The following is a 19,777-nucleotide window of genomic DNA, read 5'->3' on the forward strand; positions in this document are numbered from 1 at the left end:
GCGCCTGTGTACCTGTGGAAAAAGGTTAACCTGCAAAAGAAGCTTCAATGAGGGTGTGGAGGGTGGGAGAAGTTCTGGAGCCAACTGGTGCTTGGAGGGAAGATTCAAATTCTATTGTGTAAGCTGGAAAGTCCCTCCCCATACCTGGCCAGTCCCCTGGCAACGCCTCCCCAGGCAGGATTTGTCAACCTGGTGCCCTCTTGGATCAAATGCTAAAGAGGGCTACTGTGCCTTATCAGTCATAGAAGTCTGCTAAGTGACTGAACAGAAACTTAATTTACTTGTCCCAGAACTGGTAAAGTGGAGCAGGATATTCTCAATTCAGTGGAAAGATTTCTGCGAAGAATGTTGTATGCAATATAGAAGAAACCTGTTTTAGATACATTTTAAAATTATCTAGCTAGCTATATATTGACTCCAGTGTAGCCTAGAGAGTGTTGTTGTTGTTGTTGTTGTTGTTGTTGTTGTTGTTGTTGTTGTTGTTGTTGTTTGAGTTTATATACCCCCCTATACCCGGAGGTCTCAGGGTGGTTCATAGAAAAGATCACAACATATATAATCAGAATAAAAACAACAACCCAATAACACCCTCCTCCCAGAAAAAATATTTATTTACCGCTAGCTTGTGTAGAACACATCCATGCAGTGTGCAAAAATATATACATATAAACAACAAAAAATTCACCCAGCTGAAAAGGCCTGGCGACACAAGAAAGCCTTCGGAAGACATCTAAAAATAAGATGCAAGGATACTTGGCAGATTTCCATCGGGAAGGGAATTCCAAACCACTTGACAGGCTCCATTTCTCACAAATAACAAGCAGGCCTCATTCACAACATTCAGACAACATCTTTTAATATTTACAACTGTCTACCTATTTTCCTAAGGGACGCGGGTGGCGCTGTGTTAAACCACAGAGCCTAGGGCTTGCAGATCAGAAGGTCGGCGGTTCGAATCCCCGTGACGGGGTGAGCTCCTGTTGCTTGGTCCCAGCTCCTGCCAACCTAGCAGTTCGAAAGCACGTCAAAGTGCAAGTAGATAAATAGGTACCGCTACAGAGGGAAGGTAAACGGCGTTTCCGTGTGCTGCTCTGGTTTGCCAGAAGCGGCTTTGTCATGCTGGCCACATGACCTGGAAGCTGTACGCCGGCTCCCTCGGCCAGTAATGCGAGATGAGTGCCGCAACCCCAGAGTCGGTCACGACTGGACCTAATGGTCAGGGGTCCCTTTACCTTTACCCAGAAAAGAGCCACATTTTAAAAGGGTATAGGATGCTGAGTTTGTCACATTTCAGAGACAGCGTATGTGCTCATAGGGAATTGTCTCATGTCATTATTTCGTGAAATCCCATGTTGCTTCCTACCTGCCTGCTGCGCCAGCGCTCTGCTAAATTTCTACCAAAATAACTATTGGGAAGAAACATCTCTATTCTGATAGTTACCCCTTCATAGTTCCAGATGCCTTGTGTAATTAACACTACACTTGAAAGGGCCCGCCTTAGAAGTTAACGTCTACAGACTTGGTCGGACAAGAATTCTCAAGCGACCTTAGGCTAGTAGAGCATTGTTTTGAAAGAAGGAGGAGAGCTTTTCTCTTCGTGTAAGGGATGTGAGTTTCCACATGTGCTATGGGAAAGCTGTGCACCATGTGTCAGTACAGATGTTTAGCTTAGCGACCTTTTAGTCTTAAGGTCAATAGACCAACTACTCTACCATCAATTGAAGAGCCAGGATTGAAAATGCTGAATTATGTTTCTCTTTCAGTTTCTTTTCTAAACTGCCTGTACAGTATCTGCTAATGCTTATGCCTCTCTGTATTTTCTAGGGGAAAAAATGCTCTAAACTGGTATATTATGCAAACTACGTACCCAGCCACTAATATTGCAAGCCCATTCAAGTTTATTGATAGCCCACACACTTTCAAACTGCAAAATAAATACAGCGGTACCTCAGGTTACAAACGCTTCGGGTTATGTGTTTTCAGGTTGCGGACCACAGGAAACCCGGAAAGTACCAGAAAGGGTTACTTCTCGGTTCCTGCGCATGCGCAGAAGCACTAAATTGCACTTTGCGCATGAGCAGATGCGGCGCTGCAGGTTACGAATGCTGCGGGTTGCAGATGTGTCTCCATTACAGATTACATCTGCAACCCAAGGTTCCACTGTATTTGAATCCATACAATGAGGGGAAAACAAAAAAACCAACAAACCAACAAACGGCAACTTAAAGAAGAGTGGAAAATATTTATTGAGTATACGGAAAATAATTGTACACAGCTCAAAACGCTGGCAGCGTTAATTAAATTCAACAGGGTAAATAATATTTGATTGATGTAAAAGTGGAAAGCAGATTTGAATGGTTATACAGTCACACCTCGGTTTAAGTACGCCTCGGTTTGAGTATTTTCAGTTTAAGTACTCCACAGATCAGTCTGGAATGGATTAATCCACTTTCCACTACTTTCAATGGGGAAGTTAGCTTCAGGTTAAGTACAGACTTCCGGAACCAATTGTGTTTGTAAACCGAGGTACCACTGTAGTAAAATATGGAGGAAACTGTGATATGTAATATGAACCATGGTAGGAGAAGAAGGGAAGTCATTGGATGTTTCAAAGGTTGAAAAATGTTTAATTTGATATGTAGAAAAATGAAAATTTTACACACACACACACACACACACACACACACACACACACACAAAACTAAGAAACCACAAGAACATTCATTGACTCTATATTTTCATTCTTTAAAAAACCCCCAAAGATTAGGACAAATGTGATGAAGAGCAGTAGAGAAATGTGATAACAGATTAGTTAATTAAAATCAATGCCCCCAAACAATTCTGTAACAGCAACACACCCAGAAAGTGTGCTTTCCATCACAGTTATTCCTATGGCAGTCCTTACCTTAGAGCAAAAACAGATGAACCGATGACAGGTAAGCAACTCTGTGGTAATGTTAGAGAGAAATGGCATTTTAGTCATAGCCAAGGGATCAAACTCCTGCAGGTGAGCTATTTCCCTTCATCTTATATAAGTGTGCAGCTCCTACTTTTTTCATGCTGCTGCTTTAACCTCACTTTTCAAAAGCGGCGGAATAGTAAGATAATGCAGTCCCAACACGAAAAGCAATATTACTGGAGAAATTCCTGCTGCTCAATATGCTCACAAATTGTATTGTGCAGAGAAGCATGGCACGAAAAATATTTTGCTAGAGCTTACCAAAATGCTGTTGGTTGGAGAAAAAAGGAAGAATATTATCTCCTCTCTCTCTCTCTCTCTCTCTCTTGTTAAAAAAAGGAAGCAGAAAGAAAGGATGGAAGGAAAAGGGGCGAGTTGGAGACAGATTACTAGAATGGCGCCATTACTAAGAAGAACAGGGCCGGCTCTAGCTATAGTCCCGGTGGCGCTGCAAGTGTGGGGGCGCCGGAGTGATCTCCGTGCCTCAGCGCCAGGGCGCCTGACCTGCTCAAGACTGCCCTTGAAGAAGAAAAATGAACTTTAGAAAGGAGAATTTTAAAAAAAGAGAGGAAGGGGATTCATGCAGCAAAGCAGACAGGTATACAATAGTCACACACTTGGGAGCCCACAAAGAAGAAATATATCACTGGAAAAAGAGGATGGAAGAGAAAACCAATCAGCATAAAGCATGCCTATGCTAATTTATATGGATAGATGCAAATTTTAGAAATAATTACCAAAATTTGAATACAATATATATTAATATAACATACCCTCCAACATTTCTCTGTTGAAAATAGGGGCGTCCTATTCCGTAATAATGATAATAATAATAATTAATACCCACCCATCTGACTTGGTTACCCCAGCCACTCTTGGCGGCTTCCAACATATATAATAAATGCAATAAAACATGACACATTAAAAAATCCTTCCCTCTACAGAGCTGACGTTAAAAAATCCTTCCCTCCACAGAGCTGCCTTCAGATGGCTCAGGGTCAGATACCCATTCAATATTTATCTGATGAAAATAGGGATGTCCTACCATACCCTCCAACGAAAATAGAAACGTCCTAAGGAAAAGCGGGACATTCCGGGATGAAATCAGAAACCGGGACGGCTTTTGTAAATCGGGGGCTGTCCCTGGAAAATAGGGACACTTGGAGGCTCTGATATAATGGGTAACACTGTGACAATATGAGCTTGTTTTGTTGTTGTTAAGTCGTGTCCGACTCTTCGTGACCCCATGGACCAGAGCACGCCAGGCACTCCTGTCTTGCACTGCCTCCCACAGTTTGGTCAAACTCATGTTCGTAGCTTCGAGAACACTGTCCAACCATCTCGTCCTCTGTCATCCCCTTCTCCTTGTGCCCTCCATCTTTCCCAACATCAGGGTCTTTTCCAGGGAGTCTTCTCTTCTCATGAGGTGGCCAAAGTATTGGAGCCTCAGCTTTAGGATCTGTCCTTCCAGTGAGCACTCAGGGCTGATTTCCTTCAGAATGGATAGGTTTGATCTTGAGAGGGTGAAGAGAGGCTATGCCTTCATGCCAATTTGCATTCTCATTCCAGGGCCATGTGCCCATTTTTGTGCCAAGGAAGGAAGAAAAGGCTGGAAGAAAAAATTGGATGGGGAGTCTTGATGTGGGATGAACGCCTTGCATACGCCCCAGCGTGTGCTTGTCAATTTTGTAGCTGGAACTCTGCTGCGCGCCAAGGGAGCATGGTTCTAGTTGCAGCTGTTCCTTTGCTCCTCTGACATTCCTGCCTCAAATATATACAGGGTTCTTCTGTCTTCCGCATAGCTGCTTGTGGTGTAGCCTGCTGCCGAATGTAATAAATAGTTGCTCGTCCAGCAACTCAATGTCACCCCTTTGTTTTCCTTTTGGAGGGAACGGAGAGTACGAGGCGCTGCTTGAGATAGCAGAGCTGCTTCTTAATCGATGGCGTCGTCGACACAATTAGAAGCTACAGGTGGAAACCTTTTGTGCCGTTGTCATAGTTTGTTGTTCGCTGTTAACTGCTCAGCGAGAGAGGCCAGATAAACCGATAGGTCTGTGTTTATCTTTCCTTAAAGCAAAGTTGGGGGGTGGGTGGTTTAAGGGGGCTAAAGAGATATCGATGAAACTTGCGGATTTTATTTCCATAGAGGCTGAATAAAATTGATAAAAGGCGGTTCTGGTTTTCAACATGCAGATCACGTCAAGCACCAAGGCTTCTCCAAAGAGATCTCAAAATCCCCTACTTAGCTTGCACTTTTGGTCATCTTTTGGTTTCCACCACATCCCAAGTCCAGGTGCTGTGCTTTCTAAAGAGAGCTGGGTCACTGGCAGGTGAATAATGGCCGTTTACATGGAAGGGCGGGTGTGGGCTTGTCGACCTCACAGCCTCAGAATAGTAGTGTAGATTGCCCCCCCCCCCAATCTAGTAGTAAGAATTAGGCTATTTTCCAGCCACTGTTACATGCGCAATGTGCAAACAAACTGCCACGAGCCTATGTAGATCTATCATGTTACATTCCCATAGCTGTTCAGAAAAATCATGGAGCTAGGCAAAGACTCCCTCTCCAGTGTGAATCAGGCCCTTCCCGATAATTAATGCTTACAGAATTAATGAGTGATCAGGATCTGATTTAAGGCCTAATTAAGAACATGAATGTTATGGTTAGAGTTGGAGAGAGGACAGGGAAATGTCTGGCATAGCTGCCAAGTTTTCCCTTTTCTCGCGAGGAAGCCTATTCAGCATAAGGGAAAATCCCTTTAAAAAGGGATAACTTGGCAGCTATGATGTCTGGTCCTTTGGATTCTTAAATGTGGGTGCAGGATCCACAGTGTTAATTTTGGGTAGGGGGAAGAAGGGTTGCTTAGAAGCATTGAAAACAAATGGCAATAGCAACCTTCAATTGCTTCCATTCCTTATCTAAGATCAGGCTACTCTTTTGATGCTATATCTGTGTTCCAATTCTGAATGAGGTTAATTTTGTAAACTGCCCTGTGGTCATTGGGTGAAGGGCTGTATATAAATTTAATGACCAATAATAATAGCAAATGATGAGGTAATCACTTTCCTTCAAGCCTCCCTAAATGGAGATTAAGCTCAATTTGATCCTCTTCCAGAATGGGTGTATTTATATGGTCCTTTTTGTAGCTCGAAATAAAAAAATGCCATGGTCGCATTCTTAGTTACTACTTCCGCAGTGTTAGAAACTGAGATATGAAAGCTAGGAGCTAAATGACACCTTAAAGTAAGCTTACGGGCGCAACAACAGAATGTCTAGGAGCACCTTTTTATAACAAGAATACAAAGCTGAAAATGAATGAACTGCAGCTCAAATATTATGTTCATTTTTCACATGGTCTAGTCCAGGCATCCCCAAACTGCGGCCCTCCAGATGTTTTGGCCTACAACTCCCATGATCCCTAGCTAAGAGGACCAGTGGTCAGGGATGATGGGAATTGTAGTCCAAAACATCTGGAGGGCCGAAGTTTGGGGATGCCTGGTCTAGTCCTTCCCCTGCCTACCCCCCTAATATTCTTCAGAGGGTCTCTTCTCCAGTCTTCGGAGAGTAGCTGGGATTGGGGAGGCAGAAAAAGGTCCTCCTTCCTGTCCACTCTGCAGTTTTAATCTGAAGTTTCAGGCGTGGTACTGTGCCCAGAGCTCAGAAACTGCCCACACTAATGAAATTCCCTGTCGCAAAATGCGCCTAGAACAATGGGAGTTTCGAACACTGTATTTCAGTATTGTGCATGTGTGTGTTTATATATTTTATTTCTATCAAGTTGAGTACTTGCAAGTCCTTTCAGCCACAATACTGCTAATGCTCAGCAAGGGGTTGGATTTGGGAACTTCCACGGGCCCTCCAAATTCTGAAATTCTATGATTTTTAAATCACGTATAGTTTAAAATACGAAATCTTAAGTTCCTTTCACGTTTCCTGATTGCCCACGTTTGATAACCAAACGGTGAGTGTTCAGAAGTTGGCAAAACCTTTTCAACAGCTGGAATTGATCCTATTACATTCCGTCATCTTAACCTAGTTCAGGTCTCCGATGAGCTGCATGTTACTCATTCAGCTTCAGTCACACAAGTGGCTTTCTCCATACACGCCAGCTTGAGTGAGGATTTCTCCCCTCCCCTGAGTAATCCGATAATTATACAGATAGTGGTCTCTCAAAGCCAGTAGTCTGAAGGAAAACGTATCACAGGTACCTTGTGGATTTCACTTAAGAAATCTCTGCTGGAGTTATTAATCTTACAACAAGCAGAAAATAAAACCTCAAAGCTTACGGGGTCCCTGAGGTGCGCAGTTTTGGGGAGAGCAGCCAGGAAACGGCTCCGTTGAGAAACTCGCTCTTCCAAAAGTATTAGTAAATTGGAAAGGAGCAGATTGCCGTGTTTAGAGAAGTAATACTTTAGCAACACATCTGCTCACAGCACTAAGTAGGGGGGGATGTTCTGCGCAAGAGCGCACACTGGCTGTAATGCTGTTTTAATAAATGAGTCTGCTCTGAATTGCGTTTGCTAAATAAAATCCCTGTTTTTTTTCAGTTGATGTCCGTCACTGTGTTAGCCGTTTCTGCCTGGATGAGGGACTACTTGAATAATGTTCTCACTTTAACTGCGGAAACAAGGTAGGCTTGTCAGGTCAGCTAAACCATGGTTGTCTGCATGTAGCTAGACTGCCAAGGAGGGAAGTGTGAATGTTCGGGGCGGGGGAGGGGGAGGTCCATAGCTGTCAACTTTCAGATTTGAAAAGAAGGGATCACCAGCCTCATCTGTCCCAGGGACAGTCTACGGTATATCTAACAATCCAGGATAGCAGTGGGAAACGGCGCTGGAATAAGGGAATTTCCAGCCAAAAAAAAGAGGAAAAGTTGACAGCTGTGGCTTGGAATAAGGGAGTTTCCCGCAAAAAAAATGGAGGGTTGACAGCTATGGTGAGGTCCCCCTCAGCTTCTGAAAGGGGTTTTGGTATTTTGCATAATTTATCTGAGATGCTGTTAAAAAAAACACTCTGCTGGAATAATCCTGGTTAAGGCCACCTTTGCACCGTACATTTAATGCACCATCGCAGTCAAACCTCGGTTCCTGAACGGTTCCATTTTGGAACGTTTCAGCTCCCAAACGCCGAAAACCCCAAAGTAAATGCTCCGGTTCCCGAACATTTTTCAGAAGCTGAACATCCAACGTGGCTTCCGCTTGAGTGCAGGAAGCTCTTGCAACAAATTTTATTTATACCCCGCCCTCTCCGGCCGTGACCGGGCTCAGGGCGGCTAACACCAAATATATAATAAATTAAAAACACAAAATCAAACTATTAGTTTAAAATACAATTTGAATCACATTTAAAAAATCAAAATAAAATTAAGTGGGTAAGACTAATGGTTTCTGCATTCCTTGATCAGAAGACTACCATTTTCTAAAATGAGCCACAGTTCAGTTCTGTTAGCATGATCCTGTTGTTGTTTTTATTTGCTTTCAGGGTAGAGGAAGCTGTTCTTTCCACTTACTTTCCAGTTGTCCACCCAGTCATGATTGCCGTCTGCTGTTTCCTTATCATTGTTGGAATGTTGGGCTATTGTGGAACAGTGAAAAGTAACCTCCTTCTGCTCGTGTGGGTAAGAGTCTTCTGCTTTCCCGTTCCATTTCGTCACTGATGCTAAGAGAACGTCTCTTAATATCCCATTGCCACTCTTTCTTCTTTGGCGATCACTCGTAGCCGAGTAAGTTTGTCTTCCACGAACACAGTCTTAACCAGGCATCCCCAAACTGCGGCCCTCCAGATGTTTTGGCCTACAACTCCCATGATCCCTAGCTGAGAGGACCAGTGGTCAGGGATGATGGGAATCGTAGTCCAAAACATCTGGAGGGCCAAAGTTTGGGGGTGCCTGGCCTTAACAGTGAGTCCATAAGTGACTGTGGAGGCCAATTCTGGATCCACACGTCCTTTCACAGTGTGGGCATAGGTTTCCAGGCGGGAGTTGATCACGGTGAGGGTTTGCCAAGCATGCCTTCCTCTTAGCACATTTCTTCCTTTCATCCTGAGTTTGAGCGTCTTCGAAACCTAGGACACCTTTGGTAACGGCTGTGCTCCAATTGGAGCGCCCGCAGGCCAGTGTTTCCCAGTTGTTGGTGTTTATACTGCATATTTTTAGACAATCCCACAGTGATTGGGATTGAGGATCGGAGTGATCATTCTGTGATATTATGGCAGTGGGCAAAGCTGTATTGTAACTTTTGAATAAATGTATTTATTTATTTTTTAAATGGCTTTGGGGGGAAAAGAGAGAAGAGGGCTGCTGAAGGTATTTTGGTCACCCATAGCCTCGGAAGCTGGTAGAAATGGAGAACTTTCTTCTCTGCCCTGGGACCAAGTCTTGTTCAACTTTCCAGTCTGCTTTGGATTTGCATTCTGCGTTTAGATACAGTTCTGCATGAGGCAAAGCTTATGGAAACAAATGAAGTCTTTGCCAGTGGAATATAGATTAAGAGCTTGAGGAATGCCTAGCTTTGCTTGAACGGTAGAATTTAGGCACTTATTTACAAAGCTCCAAAACTGGTTCAGTCTTAACTTCATGAGTGGGACTCAACCAGCATTATTAGAAAACAGTGCTGCAGTTTCAACACAATTCTGTACTGCTCCAAAGTAAGTCCTGTTGAATTTGGTGGGGCTTACTTCTGAGCAATGCATAAATTGCACTGTAATTCCCCATTTACCTGGAAGTAAGCTCCATTGAGTTCAGTGGCATTTACTCCCAGGTAACTGTGTAAAGAGCTGCAGCCTTAGTGCAGTCCACAATCTGGACATTACAGTTGAGATAAGGCTGTGTACCAGGCAACATTCCACTGTAAGTTGTCCTTAACAGACAGATGCCTGGGAATGGGAAAGAATCTGAATTATTCGGTTCTTGCCACCCCAGACTTCTAAAACAAGCTCTTAAATCACTTGAATGTCTTAAAACATTTAACCCATTATCGTTTTTTTTCCTTTTTAAATCTCAGATGAATGTTCTGTTGACCACCAATTTTTTTTAAAAGAAATGCAGTGTGTTCAAATAACAGAATGATTTAAAACTGGGCCCTAATCCTCTCTTTCTTTGTTTATTTAAAATGCCAGTGGAGAAGCAGAATCAGTTACTGCTCTTTAACACAATCTGGAAGTAAACACATGTACTATGTGTAGAGCAATCAAACTCCATTAAATCAAGCCTAGACAGTTCTAGAGCTCTTAACCTACAATATTTCACTCTGGGGAGCCTGAGAACCAGCTCTTTCTGGTCCAACTGATAAGCAAAAAATAAATGATCTTTTCCTAAGTACACTGCAGTTCTTGACTAATTGCTAAATAAGCCGTTTACCATGGCGTTGCAGAGGTGTGCAGGTGCTATTCAATAGTTAATTCATCACCCTAAGAAGAAACAACGACACTCCACAACAGCTCGACAGAAAAAGCTTTCGTAAAACCAGATGAAAGGCAGAATAAAGAAACATGGTGTGAAATATTAAGTCTTTTCAATCTTTCCCTTTTTCATCCTGAGACTTCTCAAGGATTGAAGTAATCAAGCACACATTGTTCTGAATGCATTCCCGAAGCTAAATTACCGTATATACTCAAGTATAAGCCGACCCGAATATAAGCCAAGGCACCTAATTTTACCTCAAAAAACTGGGAAACTTATTGACTCGAGTATAAGCCGAGGGTGGGAAATGCAGCAGCTACCGGTAAATTTCAAAAATAAAAATAAATACCATCCTATGCCTTTCCCAGCTTTCGGCAGCGGGGTGGGGGGAGAAGCGGCAAGGAAGGATCCCTTCCTCATCGCTTCTCCCTACCCGCCGCCTCACACAGAGCAGGCATAGGATAGGGGTTCGGAGAGTCACAGCGCAGCACTTCTCTGAACCCCCGGTCCTGTGCCTTTCTCCGCCGCCACCTGCCTCACTCGAATATAAGCCGAGGGCGGCTTTTTCAGCACATTTTTGGTGCTAAAAAGTAGGCTTATACTCGTGTGTGTGTGTGTGTGTGTGTGTGTGTGTGTGTGTGTGTATACACATATACACCCAGAAGTATCTTTAAAGTACAGTGGACTGTAGAGGGATGGTCCTACTATTTTATTCTATTCTATTTATTTTTTATTCTATTTATTCTATTCTATTCTTTTTTATGTTACTTTACTGCCCAGTAATGTAAAGGTAAAGGACCCCTGGATGGTTAAGTCCAATCAAAGGCAACCATGGGATTGCGGGGCTCATCTTGCTTTCAGGGCGAGGGAGCCGGTGTTTGTCCACAGACACCTTTCTGGGTCACGTGTCCAGCATGACTAAATCACATCTGGTTCAATGGGACATCGTGACGAGTGCCAGAGCGCACGGAAATGCTGTTTACCTTCCCGCCACAGCAGTACCTATTTATCTACTTGCACTGGCATGCTTTTGAACTGCTAGGTTGGCAGGAGCTGGGACAGAGCAACGGGAGCTCACTCTGTTGCGGGGATTCGAACCACCAACCTTCTGATCGGCAAGCCCAAGAGGCTCAGTGGTTTGGGCCACAGTGCCCTATACCTATACTTTATAAGGCACAAAACCACCAGGGTGGGAGTAGGTGGAGCTGAAGGGGCAAATACTGACACGACACTGTCTTGAGATTGAAACAGAAACTCTAATCTCTTGCCTCAAGGAGTTCCACACTTGGAATGGCAACACAGAAAAAGCATTCTCACGTGTTGCCAACCACCCAATGGCCCATGCAAGAGAGGCATGGCCATCAGTCTTAAAGAACAGGGTGGTTTGTATAAGTTGCACTGTTCAGAAAGGAGCTGGCTGGACCCAGAATGGATGGAGTTACCTACTTGGGGAATTGGATGGGATTAGCCTTCCTCCCAGTCATGTCTCCGAGTGCATCTCTTCACTTTTTGGTCTGGGATTATAGTTTGCACGTCCTTTGAACGCAGCAGATCGCAGACTCTGTTCATGCCGTCTCTAGTTTCTCATTAAAAAGGCATTGGATTTTGTGCGATGGGAAAGATCTCTCTCTCTGCCTGAGACCTTGGAGAGCAGCAGCCAATTTAGGGCTAGATTCCTGTACCCTGGTCAGGGCCGTCTTTAGCATATGTGGCGCCGGGGTTCAAAAATTTGCCCAGCCCCCCCCATTTTTTAGGGGGGGGGCATGTCAAAGTTGTTGAGCTTTTTTAAGAGGGGCAGCTCAGAGTTGTTGAGCTTTTAAGGAGGGGGGCAGCAAAAACTGCTAACATGAAAAAGTAAAAGATGGCTCCATTTTTGCAATCACACTAAAATGAAAGACACCACTAGGGGGCGCCGCTGGATACGTTGATTGTCCAGCTATCGAAATGACCCATCGAACGCAATCACCCGTAGGTCGCGCCCCACAGAATTCGGCGTCCGGGTACAACGCACCCGTAGCACGTCCAGGTAAAGACGGCCCTGTCACAAGGGCAGGGGCTACATGGGGAAGGAGGAATATTTGAAAATAATCTTCACACTTCCTCCATTGATGTTTGGCATGAGGGCAACATTATTCATTTGCAAGTCTTCTGGACCCGTCCCAATGTCTGCTCACACACTTCCCAACCCTGACAACCATTGTCTAAACTGAGAGTGAATCCACAACAGAGCACCTTCTTCTTCTTCTTCTTCTTCTTCTTCTTCTTCTTCTTCTTCTTCTTCTTCTTCTTCTTCTTCTTCTTCTTCTTCTTCTTCTTCTTCTTCTTCTTCCTCCTCCTCCTCCTCCTCCTCCTCCTCCTCTTCCTCTTCCTCTTCCTCTTCCTCTTCCTCTTCCTCCTCCTCTACTGCCCTTCATTCGAAGATCACAGTGTGGTTTACAACATAAAAACACAAAAATGCTTACCAGATTAGCACTAGCCTCCCCAGCTTAAAAGGCCATATATTATTTAATGAGCCAAAGGCCTGGGAGAAGAGCAATGTTTTTGCCTGGCATCTAGAGATATGTAATGAAGGCAGATTGGAACCTGCCCGTTATGTTTGCTCGCTATATGTGTTTCTTGAAGACAAATCACACCTAAATTTTGTTTGAGAATTATATGTTCAATTTTATTTGTCAGGGAGTCTTGGAAACAAATGAGCGTGGTTAATTAGAAAGAAGATTTATTGCAAAAAAAAAAAAACCCAACAGAGTTCAGGGAGTGGTGATGGCTGCCGTCCGTCCATCAGTGAAGATGTTCCTACTGAGGAGGCTTCTTCCGGTGAAACCCAAAGCAGCCCAGCCTCCTCTTGTGACGTGTTCTGTCCTGAAGGCCACCTATTCGACGAGAGCGGGGGCTAAGGGGGTCAGCCTCCTCCCCTTCCTCATCCCCAGACACGGAGCTTCCATGTTTGTTCCCCCTCTCCGAGCTGAGGCTGCTACGTGTCTCTGTAATTTCAACTCCACCTCCATCAGGGCTGTTTCCAGTCGACATTCCTGAGGGTTGGGGACAGGACTCCTGACTGTACTCATCTATTCCTGCGTTTAACCCCCCCCCTCTTCCCGACTGCCTTCTCCCTCTGCTTGCACTTCTTCCCTGGGAGCCGGTGTATTCATGACCCTATTCCTTCAATTATAGCGTCCTTCAATTTCTTAGAGTTAAAAGTTACCAAACAGTCTCCAGGCTGTTTCTTAGCCTTACCCGATTTAGCAACTGTCAATAGATCCTTCAACATACTCCTGTTGCTCTCCCAACCAATCCGCAATTGTCTTGGCTATGTATGTTTTAAGAACTTGTTCCCCGTCCGCCTCTAGAAGGCCTCTTATTCGCAGAACATTAGATTTTTGTCTCATCTCTAAGACCGCGAGACGATCCTCAAATGTCTGCCAGCTAAACCTCTCATATCCCTCCTTATTATCTCTTGTTCCCCTCTGATTTCTTCGTTCTCTTTTTCATTTTCACAGAAATGTCCAAAGCTTTTTAATTTGCTAGACATTTCTGTGACCATTTTTTGTGTTCTTCCCCAATTCTGCTACAACTTTTTCATTCTTCTTTTGCATCTGTGCCAGCATCTCATTTTTTGAAAAATCTGACAGAATATACTCTATATTTGACTTTCTTCAGTTTGTTTTACTGATGTTTTAATATTCTGTAAACTGCTTTGAATTTTTTCTTTAAATTTTTCTTAAAAGCGTTATATATTATACATACATACATACATACATACCTGGGATGCTAGGATAGGAAGCACCCACATGATCCAGCCAGTGATGTATCAGGAAAGCATCATTAGAGCAGCAGGCACAGTGCAAAGGTTTCTTGAATTGGTCCTTAGATGCCTTGGCGGAGTTCAGAACCAAGCTCATTCACTGAAATCACTACTCAAAAACCCTCCCGTGCTAATACCTTGGTAAGTGAGGGATATAGGAAAAAATAGAGGGGCATGATTGTTGCATTGGAAGTTAACAAGGGCACCACAGGGGCTTGAACCCCGTCCTGGGAACCAGGAGTGCCGACCACCAGTGCCTTTTGCTTTTTTTTTTTTGAGCAATGCAACAAGGTAAAAAGCAAAACCTGAGAGAACATTCTGCGAATGTTCTCTCAGAAAAAAACAACCCTTAAGATGATAAGAAGAGCTCTTTGGAGAGACCTGTGAAGAGACCAGCAGAAAAGAAAATGAGAAAAAGGAGAGCAATTCAAAAAATATTGTCTTGGAAAACAAGACCACTGACTGGTGGAATGTGAACTTACCTAAAGCAGCACAGTCCAAATGCAGGTGACTCTCACCTCAGGTACAGTGAACTCTGGGAAGCCTGGAGGAAAGAAGAGCTGGAAGAAAAGAAGTGTTCTCCTACCTGCAAGGTGAGCCTCATTGTGGTGACACCGAATAAGGCTTGAACCCCATCCTGGGAACCAGGAGCGCCGACCACCAGTGCCTTTTGCTTTTTTTTTTTTTTTTGAGCAATGCAACAAGGTAAAAAGCAAAACCTGACGCAGGAATAAACAAAACACCTTAAGATGTAAAGAAGAGCTCTTTGGGAAAGCTAGCTTCATTTGTGGCTTGGGAGCTCTTTGGAGGGACCTGTGAAGAGACCAGCAGAAAAGAAAATGAGGAAAAGGAGAGACCAACACAAAAAACATTGTATTGAAAAAAACAACCATTGAGTGGTGGAATGTGAACTTACCTAAAGCAGCACAGTCCAAATGCAGGTGACTTCTCAACTCAGGTACAATGAACTCTGGGAAGCCTGGAGGAAAGAAGAGCTGGAAGAAAATAAATGTTCTCCTACCTGCAAGGTGAGCCTCATTGTGGTGACACCGAATAGGGCTTGAATCCCGTCCTGGGAACCAGGAGCGCTGACCACCAGTGCCTTTTGCTTTTTTTTTTGAGCAATGTAACAAGGTAAAAAGCAAAACCTGACTCAGGAAAAAAAACAACACCTTAAGATGTTAGGAAGAGCTCTTTGGGAAAGCTGGTTTCATTTGCGGCTTGGGAGCTCTTTGGAGAGACCTGTGAAGAGACCAGCAGAAAAGAAAATGAGGAAAAGGAGAGACCAACACAAAAAAAACATTGTCTTGGAAAAAAAGACCACTGAGTGGTGGAATGTGAACTTACCTAAATCAGCACAGTCCAAATGTTGGTGAGTCTCACCTCAGGTATAGTGAACTCTGGGAAGCCTGGAGGAAAGAAGAGCTGGAGGAAAAGAAGAAGTGTTCTCCTACCTGCAGGTGAGCCTCATTGTGGTGACACAGAATTGGGCCTCTTCTGACTCAGTCACCGCAACCTGAAATAGTCTTAGCAAAAAGAGTTGCAGAAGGAACACAACATAAATTTTCTTCCCAGCCAAGCAAGAGATACTCACGTAGATGTCCTTCAGGCATAATGTATACAACTGTATTGCTGCTATAATTGTGATGTAGCGTTTAGGGTTTACTTGTGAGGTACCTGAGCCTGTCATGGCTTCTGAAAATACAAGGGTATTTGATAGTTACCTTCCTTCAGCTGCCATGGTCGCTTCAAAGTTTTAAATTTGTATATTTTTGTTTGTATAAAGTTTTCAAAAAACAAAATGGCATTTCTTACCACCATGATGTCTGGGATTTTGCTGGAAAAGCTGGCTTCATTTGTGGCTTGGGAGTTCTTTGGAGAGATCTGTGAAGAGACCAGCAGAAAAGAAAATGAGAAAAAGGAGAGCAATACAAAAAAAATATTGTCTTGAAAAGAAGACCACTGAGTGCTGGAATGTGAACTTACCTAAAGCAGCACAGTCCAAATGCAGGTGAGCCTGGAGGAAAGAAGAGCTGGAGGAAAAGAAGAAGTGTTCTCCTACCGTGTTTCTCATATTATAAGACATGTCTTATATTTATTTTTTCCTCAAAAAACACACTATGGCTTACTTTCAAGGGATGTCTTATTTTTTTCCTCCTCCTCCTCCTGCTGCGGCCGGCATTGCTGCTGTGCCTATCACTATGTCTTATTTTTGGGGTATGGCTTATATTCCTTGAATGCTTAAAAATCCTGCTATGGCTTATTTTATGGGTATGTCTTAAAATATGAGAAACAGGGTACCTGCAGGTGAGCCTCATTGTGATGAAACAGAATAGAGTCTCTTCTGACTCAGTCACTGCATGGCATACTTAGATGTCCTTCAGGCATAATGTATACAGACAACTGTATTGCTGCTATCATTGTGATGTAGCGTTTAGGGTTTACTTGTGAGGTGCCTGAGCCTGTCGTGGCCTCTGAAACTACAAGGGTATTTGATAGTTACCTTCCTTCAGCTGCCATGGTCACTTCAAAGTTTGAAATTTGTATATTTTTGTTTGTATAAAGTTTTTTAAAAAACAAAATGGCATTTCTTACCACCATGACGTCTGGGATTTTGCTGGACAAGCTGGCTTCATTTGTGGCTTGGGAGCTCTTTGGAGAGATCTGTGAAGAGACCAGCAGAAAAGAAAATGAGAAAAAGGAGAGCAATACAAAAAAAATATTGTCTTGAAAAGAAGACCACTGAGTGCTGGAATGTGAACTTACCTAAAGCAGCACAGTCCAAATGTTGGTGAGTTTCACCTCAGGTAAAGTGAACTCTGGAAGCCTGGAGGCAACAAGAGCTGGAGGAAAAGAAGAAGTGTTCTCCTACCTGCAAGGTGAGCCTCATTGTGGTGACACCGAATAGAGTCTCTTCTGACTCAGTCACTGCAACCTGAAATAGTCTTAGCACAAAGAGTTGTAGAAGGAACACAACATAAATTTTCTTCCCAGCCAAGCATGGCATACTCACTTAGATGTCCTTCAGGCATAATGTATACATACAACTGTATTGCTGCTATCATTGTGATGTAGCGTTTAGGGTTTACTTGTGAGGTACCTGAGCCTGTCATGGCCTCTGAAAATACAAGGGTATTTGATAGTTACCTTCCTTCAGCTGCCATGGTCACTTCAAAGTTTGAAATTTGTATATTTTTGTTTGTATAAAGTTTTTTAAAAAACAAAATGGCATTTCTTACCACCATGACATCTGGGATTTTGCTGGAAAAGCTGGCTTCATTTGTGGCTTGGGAGCTCTTTGGAGAGACCTGTGAAGAGACCAGCAGAAAAGAAAATGAGAAAAAGGAGAGACCAACACAAAAAACATTGTATTGGAAAAAAAAGACCACTGAGTGGTGGAATGTGAACTTACCTAAATCAGCACAGTCCAAATGTTGGTGAGTCTCACCTCAGGTACAGTGAAGTCTGGGAAGCCTGGAGGAAAGAAGAGCTGGAGGAAAAGAAGAAGTGTTCTCCTACCTGCAAGGTGAGCCTCATTGTGATGACACAGAATAGGGCCTCTTCTGACTCAGTCACCGCAACCTGAAATAGTCTTAGCAAAAAGAGTTGTAGAAGGAACACAACATAAATTTTCTTCCCAGCCAAGCAAGAGATACTTACGTAGATGTCCTTCAGGCATAATGTATACATACAACTGTATTGCTGCTATCATTGTGATGTAGCGTTTAGGGTTTACTTGTGAGGTACCTGAGCCTATCATCGCCTCTGAAAATACAAGGGTATTTGATAGTTACCTTCCTTCAGCTGACATGGTTACTTCAAAGTTTGAAATTCATATATTTTTGTTTTTTTATAAAGTCAACGCTTTGTGTTGTCTGAGCTTTGTGCTAAATAGCTGTTCCAAGAAGATGCTTAGCAAAAATAAAATCCAAAAACCTTGGTTATTACCACCAGAGAGCCACGTTACGCATCTGGGATCATTTTGCCTGGCCTGGCCTGCTCCATTTCCCATATCTTTTCGTAATCTTGCAGGTTCTGCTGGAAAGGCTTAGTGGAGTTGATGTTCTAGTCTGCTTCCTCATTTGATCCTCACAACAACCCTGCGAGGTATGTTAGGCTGAGAGATAGAGAGCTTCACAGCAGAGGGAGGATTTGAACTCAAGTCTCCCAGTTCCTAATCCACCACACTAGCCACTCCACTCTCCCAGGAACTTCCCTCAGAGAAAGCACTTTCCCACGAGATCCTGGACTTGCCATTTCCCTGAGCAGTCACTCTCCAGTCGCCATCAGCAGGTTCATCCTCAAAATGCTTTATTCGCCTTTTCAGCAAGTTTTTAACTTACCTGTCTTTCTCTCCTTCCAAGGCAACCTGAGCCAGCATGAAATTAGAAGGAGCAGTTTTATCCTCTCCCTGTCTTCTTTGCTTCCCCTCCACATGCATGTTTCTAGCTTCAGCAACAACCCCCCCCCAACTTTTTCTTCATGAAATGACTTCTCTAGTTGCCTTTTAAAAGAAATGGCTTCTATTTTCCCTACTTATATTCTCTCTGCTTTAAGCAGGCTTCATATCTATGTGCTCCTTCTTTTCATCCGAAGACTAATTAGTTTCAAAGGTAAATAAAACTTGATTCCCCCCCCCCCCGCTTCACATTCCCTTCATTTAGTTTTATTTTCTCCTGGCTTTTCCAGTTAAGCATTTTTAATTTTATTGATTCTCTTTAACTTCTCCATCTTGGTATTTTTCTGAGTTTTCAGTTTAAATTTTGCTTAGCTAAACTCTTTTTTTTGGGGGGGGGGGACTTTCTCAAGGTCCACCACCTGTCTACAAGTTACTGTCCCTGTGTTATTAGGATTAAGTCTCCTTTGATCTTCTATTTTCCTTTGGTTTCCTTTTAATTTAAAATTTAATGCCTCTGCCCCTAACACTTTTTAGGGACAAATACCTGATTAAGATATATGTGCGCAGTATTTGAAATCAACCACAGCAGATATCATAGGTGAAAATTACCTGTGTCCCTTTTTTAAAGCTGTAAATGATGAATTTCAGCAGAGGGAAATCCCTTCATTTACTGTAAAAAAAAAACAAAACAAACCCAATAGTTTTGAAAAGCAATCTAATCTAAGCAGGTTTGTTGCCTAAACAAACCTGTTTCATCTTCCCCATCCTTCCTCCCCTTATCCCTCTGCCCATTAACTCCTTCAGCTCTGAGCAGTGAGAGGGCTAAAACCAGTACAGTGTACTATAGTCAGGGACAGGCTCACTCACTGGAATGCGGCTCGCTCCTTCCACTACTTGTTGGTCATAAGAACACATTAAAAAGTCCCTTGTGGCATTAATATAGTGCATTAATACAGTGGGTGCAAATGTCTTTCTTTTCTTTTTCTTTTCTAAAATGATTTTTATTAAGTTTTGCAATTTTATGTTCATCACAATAACATTGTCTGAAACAGAAAAAGAAATACTGTACAGCGCACCCCCCCCCCCCGCGACTTCCCTCAACTTCCTCTTCTGGTTTGTTACGCAAGAACATCTACTGCTTATTTTCATGCCTTACATTCTTCCAATTGAATATTTTATATTCTTATCATTTCTTATTTTTAAATTACTTCTAATAT

At 43.2% G+C, this 19,777-nt stretch overlaps 1 protein-coding gene across 2 annotated transcripts in view; it reads left to right on the top strand.

Annotated features, from left to right (window-relative positions):
* Positions 1-19,777, top strand: part of TSPAN12 (tetraspanin 12) — an 80,387-nt gene that overhangs the window by 18,453 nt on the left and 42,157 nt on the right. For both annotated transcript variants that reach the window (XM_035126862.3, XM_035126863.3), the window contains exons 3-4: positions 7,505-7,587; positions 8,439-8,574. In XM_035126862.3, the coding sequence (XP_034982753.1) occupies positions 7,505-7,587; positions 8,439-8,574 (219 nt within the window). The remainder of the gene's footprint in view (positions 1-7,504; positions 7,588-8,438; positions 8,575-19,777) is intronic.

This window comes from Zootoca vivipara, chromosome 9 (assembly GCF_965207765.1).
Source record: "Zootoca vivipara chromosome 9, rZooViv2.hap1.1, whole genome shotgun sequence".
NCBI classification, from domain to species: Eukaryota; Metazoa; Chordata; class Lepidosauria; order Squamata; family Lacertidae; genus Zootoca; species Zootoca vivipara.